The 19,988-nt window shown below is 41.1% G+C and overlaps 2 protein-coding genes across 3 annotated transcripts in view; one reads left to right on the forward strand and one right to left on the reverse strand.

Annotated features, from left to right (window-relative positions):
- Positions 1-16,436, reverse strand: part of LOC106589621 (apoptosis-resistant E3 ubiquitin protein ligase 1) — a 31,101-nt gene extending 14,665 nt beyond the window's left edge. The window contains exons 1-4 of one of the 2 annotated variants that reach the window (XM_045716050.2): positions 16,358-16,436; positions 10,293-10,506; positions 9,598-9,766; positions 2,384-2,604 (exon numbers count right to left, since the gene is read on the reverse strand). In XM_045716050.2, coding sequence (XP_045572006.2) covers positions 2,384-2,604; positions 9,598-9,766; positions 10,293-10,440 — 538 coding nt within the window. In that variant the 5' untranslated portion in view covers positions 10,441-10,506; positions 16,358-16,436. Of the gene's footprint in view, positions 1-2,383; positions 2,605-9,597; positions 9,767-10,292; positions 10,507-15,953; positions 16,319-16,357 lie in introns of those variants that run through there. The other variant, XM_045716053.2, reaches the window with a different exon arrangement.
- On the forward strand, positions 16,421-19,916 carry LOC106589732 (rRNA-processing protein FCF1 homolog). The gene is made up of 8 exons (XM_014180054.2): positions 16,421-16,514; positions 16,768-16,832; positions 17,096-17,167; positions 18,568-18,716; positions 18,811-18,883; positions 19,014-19,101; positions 19,221-19,315; positions 19,452-19,916. Exons 1-8 carry the CDS (start codon positions 16,512-16,514, stop codon positions 19,498-19,500), a joined length of 594 nt encoding a protein of 197 aa, XP_014035529.2. The 5' UTR covers positions 16,421-16,511; the 3' UTR covers positions 19,501-19,916.
- The last annotated feature ends 72 nt before the right edge of the window (positions 19,917-19,988 follow it).

Here is a 19,988-nt window from a genome sequence, read left to right on the forward strand (position 1 = left end):
TAAAACCCAATCAAAAAGTTTTACTTCAGACTTAGAACATCCAATTGTAATTTTTTTCTTCTTTTTTTAAAGTGTGATTTTGAGAGTGAAAATCTGAAAAAAGAACTGGGGGAAATCCGAAACCTGGAAAAACAAAACAGAGAAATGTTTTGTTGTTGTGGCTTTTGGTGTTATTAGGGTGAATACATGTATTGGCTGGTAGATTTTTTTATCTACCTGCCACAGTGGCTGGTGGACCAAAAGGTTTGTTTTTAGGCCCTGTTCATAAACCATGTCGCGGATCATTCCAAAACCACTCACAAGCATTTGTTTACACCTTGTTCAGTCATGTTACCTCATTAGCTAGCTAGCTAACAACCTGGTTACTTTATCAGTATATCTAAACATTTGGAGGCGAAGAAAGAAGCGAAAAGGGATAGCTTCTTTATAAGATCAATGATCATAGCAATGAATGAATGACTGATCACTTGCATGTCATCACTCACAAACTTGACGATCGTAAAGAGACAGCTTAGAATTTTCGATGTAATGCGCTTCAATAGATAGGTTTCTACATCGTGCAAAAGCACTAATATTACACAAATGACTGTAATTTCAATGACATGCTTTTTTATCAACATTTTAGGTTTTTATAATAAACAAATGTCTTTACCGGGTTAAATATTTGTTTCTAGAGCACAACATGTAGCAAGTAGCAAGAATTCATAAACCCAATATGCTAGATCTCAATCAATTCAAAAATATATATATCTTCTGGTGCTCCTAGATTTTAAATTTTAAGTGATTTTTAAAATGTATTTAGAGCACTGCCTACACCCTTCATTCTCACAGGCATACTCACAGACCAACTTGGAGGATTGACCTTTTTATTTCGCTTTTGCTTTCTGATATACCTGTAGATAATAAACCTTTAAAACTAGAACACATACCCATGTTGGACTCTGCATCCAGGACATTAATCCGAAAGTCTAATTGGTCCATGTTGTCCTGCACTAGCCAAGCACAGCAGTGTGTGGACAATCTGTGTATTCACCGATGCGTCCCAACACAAAGGCAAATCAAGCTTTTCCAGAAATAGGACTAAGGCTATTCTTGGCATCAGAGAGGATACCTATCATAGGTAGCATAGCTATTTGCTCATTGGGAGTGTATAAGCCAATGAGAATTGGTGTGTACTACAGTATGTAAATTAGGATAGGGTAAGAAATTGTATATGAGAATTGTAATGTAACAACATAGGCCTAGGCTACCTTCTTTCACATTATGTGGTTGCATTAACTGTCTTAATATGGCCCTGTAGTAACAGTCAACTTCTCCTTTACAACACCTAGTTTCGTTCATCTGTGTGGCTCCTGCTTGGCTGTAGCTCAGTTGGTAGAGCATGGTGTTTGCAACGCCAGGGGTTGTGGGTTCGATTCCCACGGGGGGCCAGCACAGGAAAATAATTATATGAAATGTATGCATTCACTACTGTAAGTCGCTCTGGATAAGAGCGTCTGCTAAATGACTAAAATGTAAAAAAATGTAAAATGTATAAAAAAGTTCAATGCTAGGTCCTTGCAATTAGGGCTGTCATAATTACCATATAGCCATGTAACCGATGGTTAGGATGAAGACCGCCATGAAAATAAAATAACTGTCATAACGAACAGCTGAATGAAGTATTATCACCATACTTAGGTGCCGATACGATATTTATTGTGATTCTCACGATTCTATATGTGTTGCGATTCGATACAGTGAATTGAAATGCGAATCAATGTTCCAGACATATTGCTCACCACATGTCTGCTGCAGAGGGACAAGAGAGAGCCATGAGAAAACTAGTTTTGATCAGTCATGGAAATAAAAGTGCAGAATTTTTTTTTGCTGCATATTTAAAAAGAGAACAAGCTATGAAGGAAAAATACTGGAGTGTTGGTGCAGGTACAGCCAGCTGCCACTAACATTATACTGCGATATTGTGTCTTGACGACGATACGATATAACGTGAAAAATAATATCCCCATCACTATTAACAACGTTCATGAAACGTTGTTGCTCCTTGCTGAAAGAAGCAACAAACAAGTCTTCAACGCAGCAGCAACACACACAGAAATATAATGAATATAACAGGCTTGGAACTAACTTTGGCAATTTCACTGGAGAAGTTATGGGTACCTGATGCAAGAATTTCCATGGTAATGTAGACTGTTCATTCAAATTATGTTAACTGATGTGTAGCACATATTGAAGGGTACAATTCCTGCTTTTACTTCCTGCTTTGCTCCTATGGATACACTCGCAAAGGCCGCCAGTCACAGCCCTACTTGCAACGCATCAGTATCTTCTACAGCCAGTGACTGAAATCACTCTTAATCCATGGCAGACGCATTGCACTCACCGATAGACCACTTCTCATTCAGGCGCCTTTCAGCAAGGCTGTGCACGAGTTGGATCTCGTAGTCCTGGTCGCGGCTCCCCCTAGAGGCCTGGAGAATCTTGACGCCCGTGGACAGCTTGATGTAGTCTTCGTAGTAGTATCCCCACGCAGCCAGAGAGAGCTGCAACCGGCTGTCAAACTGGGCTAGATCATCCAGAGTCATACAACCCAAGGTCTTCAGTCTTCAGTTGGACCACAGTGCAATATGATCAAACACAGAGAAAAAACAGTCAATTGTATTCATTCACCTCTAGCATGGCCACAGTCTCAAACAGGATAATACACCGAACGACTGAACGAGAAGAACCTGACTTTAAAGCTTGGTTTTAGTCTGTTATTGCTTTAAATATTGTGTACTTTATCATGCATGCAAAGCAAATATTGGTCTATCACCCTGTTCTGCACTGTACCACAGTAACCTTAACATGATCTACTAGGTTACATTTACATTAAGCCTTTAAGGGGCAATCTGCAGTTCTAACAATAACAAAGTGACATTCACCCACTGATTTGGTAAATAATAATTTATTACATTTGTAAAGCGCTTTTCATTATCCAGGAATAATCTCAAAGTGCATAAAATAACAATTTAAATAGAAAAACAATTTAAAAAACTAAATAAACATTGAACAAAAATATAAATGCAACATGCAACAATTTCAACAATTTTACTGAGTTACAGTTCATATAAGGAAATCAGTCAATTGAAATACATTTATTAGCCCCTAATCTAAGGATTTCACATGACTGGGCAGGGGCACAGCCATGGGTGGGCCTGGGAGGGCATAGCAGGAAGAGAGTGGGCCCTAGCACCGACCCTTGTGGGACACCACAGATTATGGTGGACTCCACTGATCTTGCCTCACCATGGGTGACGTACTGCTTGTGGTTAGAGATGTAGGAGGTAAACCATAGAGAATGGCACCAAAGGGGATGGCTGCAGTTTTACGGGCTCCTGACTAGTTGTGCTATTTTGTGCAGTTTTTTTAAATTTTTTGTACATAATTATTCCGCCATCGTTTATTATGACAGAAAAGAGCTTCTGGACATCAGAACAGCGATTACTCACCTCAAACTGGACTAGGATTTTTTCATTAATGACTCGGACACAAAAGATATACTGCTCCTCCTGGACCAGGCCCAAATCCCTGTCATTCATATGAAGAGGAGACGCCGTTACAAAGGTCGAAGAGCCAGATGCCTGGCGAGACTGTGCTGGCGAGTGGATAATCCGCCTTTACCCTCCGTTCTACTGCTAAACGTGTAATCACTGGAGAATAAATTGGATGAGCTCCGTAAGATCAGGAGGGGTGGTGTGTGTCTCTTTGATAACAACAGCTGGTGCGCAATCTCGAAATATTAAGGAAGTCTCATGGTTTTGCTCGCCTGAATTAGAGTGTCTCATAATAAGCTGTATAAATAGACCCCACTATTTACCAAGAGAGATTTCATCTATATTCTTCATAGCTGTCTATTTACCACCACAAACCGATGCTGGCACTAAGACAGCATTCAGCGAGCTGTATAAGGCCATAAGCAAACAAGAAAAATGCTTATCCAGAGGCTGCGCTCCTAGTGGCCGGGAACTTTAATGCAGGAAACCTAAAATCCATGTCACATGTGCAACTCACCCTCCATTAGGCAAATATGACAATAACTATATCCTCTTGATTCCTGCTTACAAGCAAAAACTCAAACAGGAAGTGGCAGTGACGTGGTCAATACGGAAGTGGTCTGATGAAGCGGATGCTAAGCTACAGGACTGTTTCTGGAATACGTTCCGGGATTCATCCAATGGCATTGAAGAGTATACCACATCAGTCACTGGCTTCATTAATAAGTGTATCGACGACATTGTCCACACAGTGACAGTACCGGTATCCTTTGTATATACCGTCATTTCCGGACTATTGAGCGCACCATATAAGCTCAATATAAGGTGAATTAAAAAAATATATATATTTTGAACATAAATAAGTCGCACATGTCTAAAAGCCGCAGGTGCCTACCGGAACATTGAAACAAATGAACTTTACACAGGCTTTAACGAAACACGGCTTGTAACAAAAATAAATAGGCTTTAAACGAAACACGGCTTGTAACAAAAATAAATAGGCTTTAACGAAACACGGCTTGTAACAAAAATAAATAGGCTTTAACGAAACACGGCTTGTAACAAAAAAATAAAAAATTAGCAGTAAACAGTAGCCTACCAAGAAAGTCATTGGTCACTATCTTCCTCCTCCTGTGCACTGAAACCACTGAAGTCATCCCCTTTCAAAAAAAATTGAAAGCGGGAAAAATCCATATATTAGCCGCGTCATTGTTTAAGCCGCGAGGTTCAAAGCGTGGGAAAAAAGTTGCGGCTTATAGTCTGGAAATTACGGTAGCCTCATTATTGCTATTTTATTGTGTTACAATTTTTCCTTCAGTTCAGCAAACGTTTTAAAACTCTGCACTGTTGGTTAACCTCTACGGGATCGGTGTCCCCCCATGGGACGGTTGAGCTAATGTGCACTAATGTGATTAGCATGATGTTGTAAGTAACAAGAACATTTCCCAGGACATAGACATGTCTTATATGGAGAGAAAGCTTAAATGTTTGTTAATCTAACTGCACTGTCCAATTTACAGTAGCTATTACAGTGAAAGAAATACCATGCTATTGTTTCAGGAGAGTGCACAACAACAAAACACATGTATCACGGCAACTGGTTTGATACATTCACCTCTGAAGATAAATAATGTACTTACATTAAGCAATCTTGCTCTGATTTGTCATCCTGAGGGTCCCAGAGTTAAAATGTAGCATAGTTTGGTAAAATAAAATCTATTTTTATATTCAAATGTAGGAACTGGGTTCTACAGTTTGAACCCCTGCTATGTCTGCCCCCTTGCTTCAGGTCCTGAGCTACAGGCAGTTAGATTTGGGTATATAATTTTAGGTGAATTTTTAATTAAGGGCTTGTAAATAAGCTTTTCCCTGTTGTATTTGGCGAATTGATTAGAGTTTAGGGCAGTCCCACAGATGGCAGTGTGCTCTCTGAGGCGCTGCAGTAGAATGTGTGATCTACTGTGTCGAAAGCAGCACTAAGGTCCAAAAGAAGGAGGAGTCAGAGTGGGGTTAGAGTTGGAGGATACAATGTTCTCTCGGATGGTGTTGATTTTAGCCTTGAAGAACTCAGAAAATCTGTTACATTGTTCAGTAGTTGCTGTGGGAGGGCCAGAGTCTGTAGAGACGACGACTGATGGTGGAAAACAAAGTCCTACGATTTCCTCGGTCGTTGTCAGAGTAGAAGGTGGAGTGGGCTGCTTTTAAATAACAAGCATGGTAGTCTTTATAGACCAGTAGATGGACAATTAGGCCAGCACTTCTCCACAGATGCTCTCGCTTGTGGCCATGGGTCTTCATGCTAAGCAGCTCCTCTGTGAACCATGGGGAGGACCGTTGGAAGGATATTTGGAAGGATACTTTTTCAAGGGCAAGGTTGTTTAAGGTGTTCCTTAGAGTGCTGTTATACAGGTCAACCATCTATCTCAACAGGGATATCAGACTCATGACAGTCAGCTTATAGGGCAGGGCAAACAGACTCCTGGAAGACGGACGTGTCAAGGGACTTGTTGTTGAATTTAATAGTGCGCTTATGGCAGAGCTGAAGCGCAGGAGTACTCACAGATGGTCCTATGGGCCTTTGGCCCTATGGCCAGATACAGCTATCTCATGCACATCCAGGTCTGATGATGTCTAAATAGTGTTAATTGCTGAAGGATGGGGCTGGAGAAATGTAGCTACTCTCAAATTCATAGACAGAGCTATGGATGAAAGGACTGACCATCCATGAGACTATAGTTTTAACCATGTTTTGAGGCTATACAGTGTTTGTTTACAATTACTATGTTTGAAAACAAAGGAGTAAAACAAGTTTATATTTTGGGTTCTGATGGGGTAAGAAGATTGCCCATTAGGGATTTATTTATAAGTTACAGTGGCAAGAAAAAGTATGTGAACCCTTTGGAATTACCTGGATTTCTGTATAAATTGGTCATCAAATTTGATCTGATGTTCATCTAAGTCACAACAATAGACAAACATAGTGTGCTTAAACTAATAACACACAAATTATTGTATTTTTCTTGTCTATTTTCAAATCAAAGTTAATTAGTCACATGCGCCGAATACAACAGGTGTAGACCTTACAGTGAAATGCTTACTTAATAGATCACTTAAACATTCACAGTGTAGGTTGGAAAAAGTATGTGAACTCCTAGGCTAATGACTTCTCTAAAAGCTAATTGGAGTCAGGAGTCAGCTAACCTGGAGTCCAATCAATGACACGAGATTGGAGATGTTGGTTAGAGCTGCCTTGACCTATAAAAAACACTCACAGAATGTGAGTTTGCTATTCACAAGAAGCATTACCTAATGTGAACCATGCCTCGAACAAAATAGATCTCAGAAGACCTAAGATTAAGAAGTGTTGTCTTGCATGAAGCTGGAAAGCGTTACAAAACTATCTCTAAAAGCCTTGATGTTCATCAGTCCATGATAAGACAAATTGTCTATAAATGGAGAAAGTCCAGCACTGTTGCTACTAGTTTCTGTCCTGCAAAGATGACTGCAAGAGCACAGCGTAATGCTCAATGAGGTTAAGAATCCTAGAGTGTCAGCTAAAGAAATCTCTGGAACATGCTAACATCTCTGTTGACGCGTATACGACACGTAAAACACTAAACAAGTGTTCATGGGAGGACACCACAGAAGAAGCCACTGCTGTCCAAAAATGGTTTTATTTATTTTACCTTTATTTAACTAGGCAAGTCAGTTAAGAACAAATTCTTATTTTCAATGACGGCCTAGGAACAGTGGGTTAACTGCCTTGTTCAGGGGCAGAACGACAGATTTTTACCTTGTCAACTCGGGGATTCGATCTTGCAACCTTTCGGTTACTAGTCCAACGCTCTAACCACTAGGCTACTTGCCGCCCCATTGCTGCACGTCTGAAGTTTGCAAAAGTACACCTGGATGTTCCACAGCGCTACTGGCAAAATATTCTGTGGACAGATGAAACTACAGTTGAGTTGTTTGGGAGGAACACACAACACTGTGTGGAGAAAAAAAGGCACAGGACACCAACATCAAAACCTCATCCCAACTGTAAAGTATGGTGGAGGGAGCATCATGGTTTGGGGCTGCTTTGCTGCCTCAGGGCCTGGACAGCTTGCTATCGTCGATGGAAAAATGAATTCTCAAGTTTATCAAGACATTTTGCAGGAGAATGTTAGGCTATCTGTCCGCCAATTGAAGCTCAACAGAAGTTGGGTGATGCAACAAGACAACGACCCAAAACACAGAAGTAAATCAACAACAGAATGGCTTCAACAGAAGAAAACACGCCTTCTGGAGTGGCCCAGTAAGAGTCCTGACCTCAACCTGATTTAAAATGCTGTGGCATGACCTCAAGAGCGGTTCACACCAGACATCCTAAGAATATTGCTGAACTGAAACAGTTTTGTAAAGAGGAATGGTCCAAAATTCCTCCTGACCGCTGTGCAGGTCTGATCCGCAACTACAGAAAACTTTTGGTTGTGGTTGTTGCTGCCAAAGGAGGGTCAACCAGTTATTAAATCACATACTTTTCCCACCCTGCACTGTGAATGTTTACACAGTGTGTTCAATGAAGTCATGAAAACGTAGAATTGTTTGTGTATGATTAGTTTCAGCAGACTGTGTTTGTCTATTGTTATGACCTAGATGAAGATCAGATCACATTTTATGACCAATTTATGCAGAAATCCAGTTATTTCCAAAGGGTTCACATACTTTTTCTTGCCACTGTACATTCTTCAATAATCAAATGAGCATATATCATGAATTGAAATGTCCAAAAATGTATGTAGCTCTCGCAGATTGCCCCTTTAAGGTTAATATAAACATTAAAGTAAAATAGTGTGGTATGTATTGAAAGATGATGAAATGGATTCCTCCACTGACAGATGTATATGGGTAATCTACTCAAGGAACAAAAGCTTCCCATAGTCGACAGCTGCTGTAGCCACAAGAAACAAAGTATGGTAACCACTATAACCCAGCTGCTCATGTTCACAATTACTTTAGGTAGGGAGTAGACCGAAAAATAGGTCTGCTACTCCATCCACTGAGAGCTACCTCCATATCCGCAGCATTGCATAACAGCACCTTAAAGCGGCATTCAGCAGTTGAAACAATAACAAAGTGGACTCCCCACCCCGTTTCGGTAAAAAGCAGAAGGATGGGGCTGGAGAAATGTAACCAGTCTCAAATTCATAGACAGAGCTATGGACGCAATGACTGACCATCCATGAGATCACCATTTTTAATCATGTTGAGGCTTTATAGTGTTTGTTTACACTTACTAATTTACAAACATTGGAGTAAAACAAGCTTATATTATGGGTTCTGATGGGGTACCACTGTTGAATCTAGCTCATGAGGCAATTAAAAGTTATATTTTCAAGAATAAATGGGTACATATAATACATTTATAAGTCAAAAAATGGCTGTAGCAACTGTGGATTGCCTCTTTAAGTGACCCTCTGAAACAGGGTTTCCCAAACTTGTTCCTAGGGCCCAACCCCTAGGTGCACGTTGTGGTTTTTGCCCTAGCACTACACAGCTGATTCAAATAACCAACTCATCATCAAGCTTTGATTATTTAAATCGGCTGTGGAGTGATAGGGAAAAAACAAAACGTGCACCCAGGGGGGGGGGGCCCGGGACCGAGTTTGGGAAACGCTGCTCTGAAACCCTGCAGCCACCTGAGCTTAATGTCACCAAGTGCAGCCAGCCATGAATGGGGATGCTGCCCCCAAGTGGACAAGAAAGCACATATCTTCTAAGGCTGTTATTCTATCTCTCAGAGAAAGAGAGAAAGTGAAAGAGTGTTTACAGTGTTTCACAAAATGACTGAATTCAGTAAGATGTTAGTGCACACACTGTAAGTCGCTCTGGATAAGAGCATCTTCTAAATGACTCAAATGGAAAAAAAGTAGTGCAGAATCGTTTAGTAATGTTAATTGTGTTAATGTGATGCGTTTGAATCTGCCCATGACAGGTGAGAGGTAGGTAGTACTATGCTGGTAATAATTAGTTGTATGCTTGTGTAGTGGCACTGACAACATGGTGGTGGTATGCTTACGTATGATAGTAGTGCTCAAGGCTCTGAGAGCAGAGCCACTCCTGGAAGGCAAAGTCTCGCAGCAGCTGGATGTGAGCCTCTGCGATGTCCCTCCAGCGCCGCTTCTCTCTCACCACGTACTCCAGACGTGTCAGAATACTCAGGCTCAGCTCCTCCAGAGTCTGCACATCTACACACACAGGCACAGACAGACAGACAAATCAGCCAGAGCAGAGAAGGATATAGTCTATAGCCTGCCTTATCATAAATAAATTCACCTCAACATCACCAGATTGAGACCAAGATAAGAATATACTCCTACCTGCAAACACTGAAACCACAACATCATGAGCTTTGAGAAATTACACTAACCTAAAACCAAGACCTCTACCTCTTCAACAGCAGAGGATGAGCTCAATAATTTCACCCATTGGCTGAACATTCAAGAAAATATCCTTTGAACTGTGTAGGCTTTTGTACAAACTCCAATGGATGAGTAAATTCAAAGATAATCAATTTCCCTTGTTGTAAAAGAACTGGGATGCTGTGAATCAACTACAGAGTAAATCAATGAAGATGTTACTGTGTTTGGTTGCAATCCCATTAGCTTCTGGCACCTTTACATCAGCAATAGTTCAGAGATGCCAAACTGCCACTGTTCCATGTCATTCATAAACACTGGATCAAATCAAGTTGCTGATATTTTGTCAACTGACCTTCAAATAAGTGTTTGTATTCGGAGAGACTGTGGCCTTGAATCCATTCTTCAATCTGACTTTCTTTGCCTTTCTTCCAGCGCACTTCCCAGAAGAAGATCCACGAGACTGAGCAGAAGAGGAAAGTCAGTAAAAAGCGGAGGTCCATCAGACCATCTTCAGCTCTGACTCAGACTCTTCTGCTCCCCACAAAGGCTGGGCCAGGTCCAAAATACTGCACAATAAAATAAAAAGTCACAAATTATGTTCATTCTCCAGCTTCTTCACTGGTAAAGAGCTATAGCAACAACAACAAAAACATCACAGGTTTAAGTCAGGCAGCTCATGAAAGGTAAGCCAAAACAATGACTAAGACAATGAAAAAGTTGTGACCATGATCATCGAGCAACACAGATGCATTCATTATGCAGTGGCAGCATAGCCAAGAAGGCATGCATGAATGTTAATGTCTCACACTGGAGGAATGTTGAGTGATGGGATAGGACACGTAATCCAGATGACATATGCATGAACTGGCAAGGTTCTTAAAAGGTCTCATTACTTTTATCTCATTATCTAAACTAAAGACCACCAAAGTCCACAGCGACAAAAACATAGAATAAATGCATTGGCAACACCCATAGACATAGATTGTCTACAAAAACAACATCCCCACAAGATGCATATTTGTTACAGCACCCCTAGCACTTCCTGCAGGGGTGTTATTTCCTTCCCCCACACATTTTAAGTAGGCACACCGGTACCTAATCAGTGTTTAGGTCAGGATAAAGATGAGTCTGTGACAGTAGGAGTGAAGTATTTGGAAAAAGTGCACCCTTGCTTTTTGCCAGATCCATTTGTGGTTTCAAGGTGGGTGCTGTGGAGTCAGTGAGGGTAACCAGAAGTGGTCTTGTGATAATTGTTTGTGTTTCTGCTGGTCAGAGAAAGCAGGCGCTCCGTGTTAAATGAATGTGGGTAAGAGATTTGTTTTGCTCTCAAGAAAAGGAGTGATTACTGGGATAGCAGTAAATGTAAAAGTTGACTAACTGAAGGGGAAGATTCCAGTGTTTGTGATGCTCGTTGTTTGGCGTGACGCAGACAGGGTGGCATGAATGGAGAAACAGAAGAGTCGTTGTCTGTTCTTTTGAGTTTTGATGTTGAGTCTTTGCCCGATAAAGTGATGTTAGGATATGTAAGTTAAACTGTACGAGCTTTTGTGCCGAATACATTACGTTGTTGCAGGTGTCAAGCTTATGGGCATGTGGCAGCAGTGTGTAGGAGGGAGGTTCCTAGGTGTGCAGAAGGGCATGAGAAAAAGGACTGTGTAGCATTGGGGAAAGTAATGGTATGTGGCAATTGTAGTGGTGCCCATGGGCCTGGGGATCAGAAATGTCCCGTGCGAGAGGCAGGTTGAGGTTTCCAGGGATAGAGTAGTGCAGAAGTTGTCATATGCTGAGGCAGTGAAGAAAGTAGAGGAAGATGGGTCAAGGGGGAGGGATCCTGAGAGGAGTGGTGTGAGTAGTAGATCTGTACCAGTACAGAGGGATAGGCCAACAAGTGATAGATGTTTCAGTAAGACTGGATTTTTAGCATTTATAGCAATGATTATCAACTGTACTGCAGGGATGGGAGGTAATTTGCAGAAAATTGAGGTTGTGGTGGCAGCTGCAGAGGTATTTGGGTGTGCGAGACTTGACATCAGAAGAGTTACATGGTCTGTTAAGTGATGGTGTCCTATCCTTTCAGGTTGTTGGCCTGAAGTAGGACTAAATATATTAAAATAGTGGAGTAGGGTGGTGTTATTTTTTTACATTTTAGTGAGTGTAGTGAATTATTATTTTTTTTTTTCAAGCAAAGTATATGGGAGTTGTACTCCAGTCTAGTAGGTGGCAGTAATGCAACATTTATTAGATGCCAACCACCCTTAAACCTCATTGAAGAAGTAATCCATGTTGATACCTCATGGACTGGTAGTGTGACATGCTAATACATTCCTTTCACCTGGATGAGTTACTAAGTTTGTCCTCTTTCCTTTTGGTGTAGACTTTCTTGGTCAGTGTGATTTGTTTGTCTTGTTTGACCACAGCCTTTGTTAGCTTGCCTTAGCCATTATACTAACGTTATATTTTCACACAGTTCTTTGTATACATCTGTGGTGTTAAGTTATTACTCCTATGTGTTTTACTGATGTAGCATATTCCTTATTTGATTCCCAGAAACCATCCATCCAACTGTCATCGTAATTTAATAAAAGCTCAATAAAAAGCTCTCTTTGTGTTCTTGCAGACACACCCATTTGCATTGCCTCCCACACATCCCTTAGTTTCTTTTAGCTATTTTTCATGGTGCCGAAACCTGGGTTGGTAATGCAATGAGGGAGGGGGCTACCAGCTACCAACCAGCTCAGCTTTACCAGGCCCCGGGCCAGCTACCAGTCCAGCCTTACCAGGCCCAAGTCCAACAACCAGCTCAGCCTTACGAAGGCCCCTACGCCTACCTAGTGCCGCCGGCCAGCTACCCCCATCCAAGATGGGAGGGATACCAGTTGCAGGTGGTTCCACAAAAAACATAAATTCAGAAAAATATTAAATCCAGAGTTTTTTTTGTACAGACTAAGATCTTGTTTTGTACAGAGTAAGCTCTTCCTCTTGCATGCGTGTAGATCTTTGTTTTGGTCACACTGTGATGCGCCGTCATCTACTTCTACACGTGGCTGCGTTGCATAGAAATGTCTAGTTCCTGCAAAGATGCTGGGAAACGCTAGATGTGCGGTAGCTAAGATGGCGAGGAACCTTGTGTGGTACAAAACATGGATTTAATATCTGAGTTTTCGCTGGCTATTGTAGAACCACTTGCAACTGGAAACGGACATTTCTAAGATACTTACTTTTTAAACTGACTCAAGAACTAAGTATCTCCATGAACAGGTTAGTTTAAAAATCTAAGGTGGCGGTTTGTATGGGGCTTTCCTGTAATGGACACCAAAAATCATTGGCTCACGAGTGGCGCAGACGTCTAAGGCACTGCATCTCAGTGCTAGAGGCGTCACCACAGACCCTGGTTCGATTCCAGGATGTATCACAACAGGGCATAATTGGGAGTCCCATAGAACAGCACACAATTGGCCCAGCGTCACCCGGGGTAGGCCGTCATTGTAAATAAGAATTTGTTCTTAACTGACTTGCCTAGTTAAATATTTAAAAAAATATGACATTGTCTGGGGCACAATCTGTAGCTTGATGTTGACCACCACCTCAAGCTCAACCTTGACAAGACGGAGTTCCTCTTCCTCCCGGGGAAGGCCTGCCCGCTCAAAACTTCTCCATCACAATTGACAACTCCACTGTGTCCTCGTAGCAGAGTGCAAACAACCTTGGCGTGACCCTGGACAACACCGTCGTTCTCTGCACACATCAAAGCAGTAACTCGCTCCTGCAGCTTCATGCTCTATAACATCCGTAGAGTACAACCCTACCTCACACAGGAAGCAGCGCAGGTCCTAATTCAGGCACTTATCTTCCGTCTGGACTAGTGTAACTCACTGTTGGCTGGGATACCCGCTTGTGCCATCAAACCCCTGACATTTATCCAGAACGCTGCAGCCCGCCAGCTGTTCAACTGTCTCAAGTTCTTCCATGTCACCCCGCTCCTCCGCATACTACACTGGCTTCCAGTCGACGCTCACATCCACAAGACCATGGCACTTGCTTATGGAGCAGCAAGAGAAATTGCCCTTCTTGAAATTCAGGTTATGCTCAAACCCTACACCCCAACATGAGTACTCTGTTCTGCCACATCTGATCTCTTGGCCCTCCCACCCCAACAGGGGAGCAGCTCAACTCGGACCAGTCCAAGCTCTTCTCCGTCCTGGCACCCCAATGATGGAACTAGCTTCCCCCTGAAGCTAGGACAGCAGAGTCCCTGCCCATCTTCTGAAACCCTATCTCTCAGAGCATCTTAAATGATGCCATAGCGCCCCCTCCTTTTTGCCTTTTGTAAACTATACTGAACAAAAATATAAAAGCAAAAATGTCTACAATTTTACTGAGTTCTTATAAGGAAATCAGTCAATTTAAATAAATTCATTAGGCCGTAATCTACTGAACTGGAACAGGCTGTCAATCCAGCGCATTCCAAACATGCTGAATGGGTGACATGTCTGGTGAGTATGCAGGCCATGGAAGAACTGGGAAATGTTAAGCTTCCAGGAATTGTGTACAGATCCTTGAGGCATGGGGCTGTGTATTATGCTGAAACATGAGGTGAGGGCGGTGGATGAAAGGCATGAGAATGGACCTCAGGATCTCGTCCCGGTATCTGTATATTCAAATTGCCATAGATTAAAATAAAATAAAATGTATTTAAAAAATACCTGCCCACACTATAACCCAAAGCCACCATTGAGTACTCTGGGGGGGGGGGGGCAATGCAAATTGTCTGGGTAGCCATTTGATTAGTTGTTCTGGAGTCTTATGACTTGGGGGAAGAAGCTGTTTAGATGCTTCTTGGACCTAGACTTGGCGCTCTGGTACCGCTTGCCGTGCGGTAGTAGAGAGAACAGTCTGACTAGGGTGCCTGAAGTCTTTTTAGGGCCTTTCTCTGACACCGCCTGGTATAGAGGTCCTGGATGGCAGCACTGATGGGAGGGGGGGGGGCTAGGCTAGGCTGAATTTGTTTTGCGTTAAAGTATGTTCCATATTTGGGGCAGCTATAGAAAATTCCCCACCCACTTCCAGTCAACCCTGCAGCAGTGGCGGTTCCAGACCATTTCAACTGGGGGGGCCAAGCTGGGGCCAGTTGTACTGTTAGAAGGGCCAGTTACATTAAACGTTATTGTTGTCATATCGTTTTCTTCACTGCATTGCAGGCATTAGCAGGCAAAAGACCATGTTCATAATCATCATCGTTGCCACTGTCTAATAACGGATGTAAAAAAAGAATGATAGCAAAAATGAGTTATGTAAAAATAATTTCATACTCCACATTTAGGGGGGCCACAAGGGGGTCCAAAATTGTTGTCACAAGAGCACCCAGAACGGCTAGTGCCCTGCAGGGGTGGTACTTCCTTCCCCTACACCATTAAGTAAGCACACCTGCACTTAATCAATGCTGATACCACTTGGGAGATGTTATGTGCTAATATAGACTTTTCCTATTATTTTCACCTGGATGATTTATTTACTAAGTTTGTCCTCTTTCCATTTGGTGTTGACATCCTTGGTCAGTGTGATTTATTTGGATGGTGTTTGACAACTGCCTTTGTTAGCTTGCTTTCGTCAATGTTGAGCTACCTTTGTATATATATGACGTGTTTAGCTATTATTCATTTTCTGTTGTACTGATGCAGCCTATTCCAACTGTCATTCTGATTTAATAAATGGCTACCCTCCTTGTTTTTGCAGACACGCCCATTGCGTTGCCTCCCACATATCCCCTTAGTTTCGTTGAGCTATTTTTACGATGGGGAAACCTTCAAGGGTGAAATTATACCTGATCTGCATATGACCCCTAATGAATGACAACTAGGTCACGGAAGCTCTCTATCAATAAGGAGGTTGTTTGACAGCATCGGGCAGCATATCACAGACCTGATAACTCCAGGAACACTGTAAAATGAAGAAAGTTTAAGTAATCAATATGCCTTGCTAAATACTGTCTCCTTGGGTTTACGTGATACGTTACCTGGCTGGTTGGAAAAGTCGATCAATTAATGAGACAGCAGCAGCTAACTGTCGTTAGCTCAATACTCCATGTGTGTTTAGATAATAAATCAATATCGACAATCAACGTGATTCATGTGTTTTAGGCTATGCACACTGACAGGGATTATAGTCAGCTAACTACAACATCAATTCCTTCAGGACAAATACAGACTAACTAGCTAGCTTGTTGCTGATACTGTAGCCTACGTTAGCTACCTACGACGTACGTTAAGCCGTCAATGTCAACGCAAAATCGAAATGTGGTATTCCAAAGCCAAATTCAGTGTTTCAAAACATGTAATAATTCACCCCTCACGCATAGCTACGTCAAACTTTAAAATACATAAGATAAATCCATTTTAATTTTAAGAATAACAGTCCTACCTTGAATGTATTTATTATATTTAACTAGCTAGCGGCAACCGGAAGCCGAGATGCGCAGGGAAACAAACGTCGATTGTTGATGACGTTTAAACACAGTCACACGAGGGCTGTAGCCAGTTAAACAAGTCAGCTGTTGTATTTTTAAAAACATAACATGGTAAATCGTACGATAACTTATCAAAATACAAGGCCATCATTTAAATATAGACCGTGGTCCTTGATTCAGCAGTTGGAATATTTTAAAATGTATTTCAATTGATGGGAGTTCGCATGCCTTTTTTTTGTTCTGCTAGCTTAGCTAGCTAACAGTAGTCACTTGACTTGAGTTAACTGAAGTGTGCATTTTTGCATAAACTTAGCAAACGCTTTTCTTTATTTCTGACTGTTTTATTTCCATATGTTTACTTTAGGGGAAACGGAAGACAAAGAAGTTTGCTTCAATGAAGAGAATGATAAGCTTGAAAGATCAGAGAATGTGAGTTTCTGCCAATGATGTTAGCTAGCACGAATATGAATCATTCACACCGTCTAGTTTATATGACTGATAAACCATGCAAACTTTGTGGATTAGCTAAACGTCAAGCTAACAAGTTGGCACGGATTGTCAGAAATATTGTAGATGGCTAGATAGTTAGCATCCTAAGACTCGCTCATTTCTTTGGTTTGACTAAGACATACTTTATCTATAATGATATATTCCAGTTGAGTCCTCATGGTATTGACTCTGAGTTTCTTTAGAAAAGAGAAAGATCGTACCAAAGTACAAGAGACAAAGAAAAAGGATCCATCAGAAATAAAGGAAAAAGAAGTGTAAGTAGCTTCACAAGTAGGCTGGTTGCCATCTCTGTTCAGCTATTAGAAGCCACTCCTTTCATTTGCCAAAGAGACTGGCCTTTCAGCAATCGTCAAATAGGAACATTCTATCGTTAATGAGCCCGAGGAGATCAGAGGATTTTATCCTGATTTGATAACTCTCACAGCTATCATCCAATCACGTTTATACAAGTTATACTTGGGAAAACGTTCTAACTTAATTCATACATTTGATTGTGAACATTAGAACATTGGGCATTATGATGTAATGCATTTCCTTGTAAACATAAACATTGGGCGCATGGAGAATATAGGATTCCCGTTTATTTCATTTTTGCCACCAGCCAATGTGATTTCATCACACCAGAGAAGTTCTCTCCATTCAAACTTCCCGGCCTGTTCATTGTGAACGCTGTAGCCTATTTTATATTCAGCAAGCAAGGTGCTCTCTTTCCTCATGTATGTATATATGTGTGTATATTTATTTATTTGAATTGCTCAAAATAAGCAACCAAACTATATTCTTACTTCTGGGACACGCATTGGGCTAGGCTTCTAGTTCAATAGCTATAAGAGGAATAGAGAGCGGATGGAATAGGCCAGTGGAGATGCATCAATTCCGCAAGGGAACAGTGAAGACATGTGTAAGTTAAAGTTAATTCATTGGCTGGGCTATTAATCCACCATTTGTATGCTAGCCAATGTATTAGTCCTAGCTTACTACAGTTTAGCATTATGTATAATGTAGCATATGCCTACTTTTTGATGGACTACAGCCAAGATTTGAAGGTGAGCCTAGGTTCTGAATATGTTTTTAGGAAGAAATATGATTTGTGTGTGTCAGATGCTCTGATGGCTTTGATTGATGGGTCATTTTACATTGTCTGTGAGTTTGAATCAGCTCAATATCCATTCCGAAAGTTTTCTAAAGTAGCCTGTCTGTACTCCATCTCTCAATAAGAGCGGAGGGACAAATAATATAACTGAAATTAGCATAACAAAAATGTAAGCAAGTCATGATGATCAGCATATGTGCGAGGAATGACGACAGGTGACAGTTTTGTTTCTTTTCTCTCATTAATGGGATGTAGCTGAAGAAAACACGGCTCGATAGAATCTTGTAGGCTAATATTTTCCTTATTATTTCTCTCTCATTACGGAGTCCTCTCTAGCTACTTTGAGCAATGGTTGCCGAAAGGCCAGTCTCTTTGGCAAATGCAAGGAGTGGAATGTTAGCTAAAAAAGACTGTAATCGGACTACTTCACAAGTATCAGAACAAACAAATGCAGATGTACCCATAACTCTTAACTAATATTCAATATATTGTTGACACATGATTGATTATAGGTCGATACCTTCTTACTGTGTGTTCACACATTTATTTTCCTACCTGCAGTCCAAAATATCCATCATGCCTGTTCTTCCAGTACAACACTCAGCTTGGTCCCCCTTATCACATCCTGGTCGATACCAATTTCATCAACTTCTCCATCAAGGCTAAACTGGACATAGTTCAGTCAATGATGGACTGCCTGTATGCCAAGTGTGAGTATCTGGCAAAGTTTATTCAGCGTGAACTCAGTTAATGTAACTAAGGAATAACCGGTGTATTTTTAAATTATACTTTTGCTTGTTAAAGGTATCCCATGCATCACAGACTGTGTAATGGCTGAGATAGAGAAACTGGGGATGAAGTATAGAGTAGCTCTGAGGTAACTAACGGTTGTGAAGACCAACCTCTAGATACACCACAGACATTCAGACACATACACACACGTTCTGAGGGTATTATCAACGTTCCATAGGGAAGGTATATGACGGATACATTTTCTGCCTCTGTAGGATAGCCAAGGATCCTCGGTTCGAACGACTGCCATGTACCCACAAAGGAACATACGCTGATGACTGCTTAGTTCAAAGGGTAACCCAGGTAATGTAGTTTAATCTACTAAATTGACAATGTATTACATTAGGGAAACCCTTTCGTCATTAGAGCACTGTGGTTTTATACCAGAGAAGAACACCAATTCAGTCATGTATCTTTCACAGCACAAGTGCTACATCCTGGCAACTGTGGACAGGGACCTGAAGAGAAGGATCAGAAAGATCCCAGGAGTACCCATCATGTACATCTCCAACCATAGGTCAGAATTAACATCAGATTATCAATGGGTCATTTGTGGTTATCGCTGTGTTTTTATAGCTAGTTTATCTCTCTCTCATATAAAATGTCTTATACCATGATCTTTAAACCATGTCTAACCCTAATATTGTTCACAGGTTCAACATTGAAAGAATGCCTGATGACTATGGTGCTCCAAGATTCTAATATTCAGTTGATGGAATTGAAATTCCAGTTGGACTGTGGCTTTTGTCGAGGAGGTTTTGATTTGTTTACCTGCTTATTGTACATTATTAAAGGACTTGAATTTATCCTCTACATTTTTAGCAGAAATGGATGACAGAGTAATAATTTTGCAAATTTAATGGCTGGTGTATTTCTTACTATTCCAAAACTGTTTTTCACTTTGTTCCATAAAAGTACAAATGCATTCTGTCAAGGTGTGAAAATTGCAATAAATTAGTGAAAGAATAGTCAAATGCATCCAGTATTTTTTCTGTCATAGTGTGAAGAGTTAGGCTGTATGTCATTAGTCCTGGAGAGTGCATTTATTATAAACCCTTAAATTGTGCTGCTTGTAAAGTATCCAAGAATGATGCCAATAAAATCAGTTTGCTGTTAAATTGTCTAGCTGCCCACTTTTGTACTGTCATTTAAATTATTGCAAACCCTTACATTTCATAGGCTGGACTAGT

The sequence above is a fragment of the Salmo salar genome, chromosome 01 (genome assembly GCF_965601325.2).
Source record: "Salmo salar chromosome 01, fSalSal1, whole genome shotgun sequence".
Lineage (NCBI taxonomy): Eukaryota > Metazoa > Chordata > Actinopteri > Salmoniformes > Salmonidae > Salmo > Salmo salar.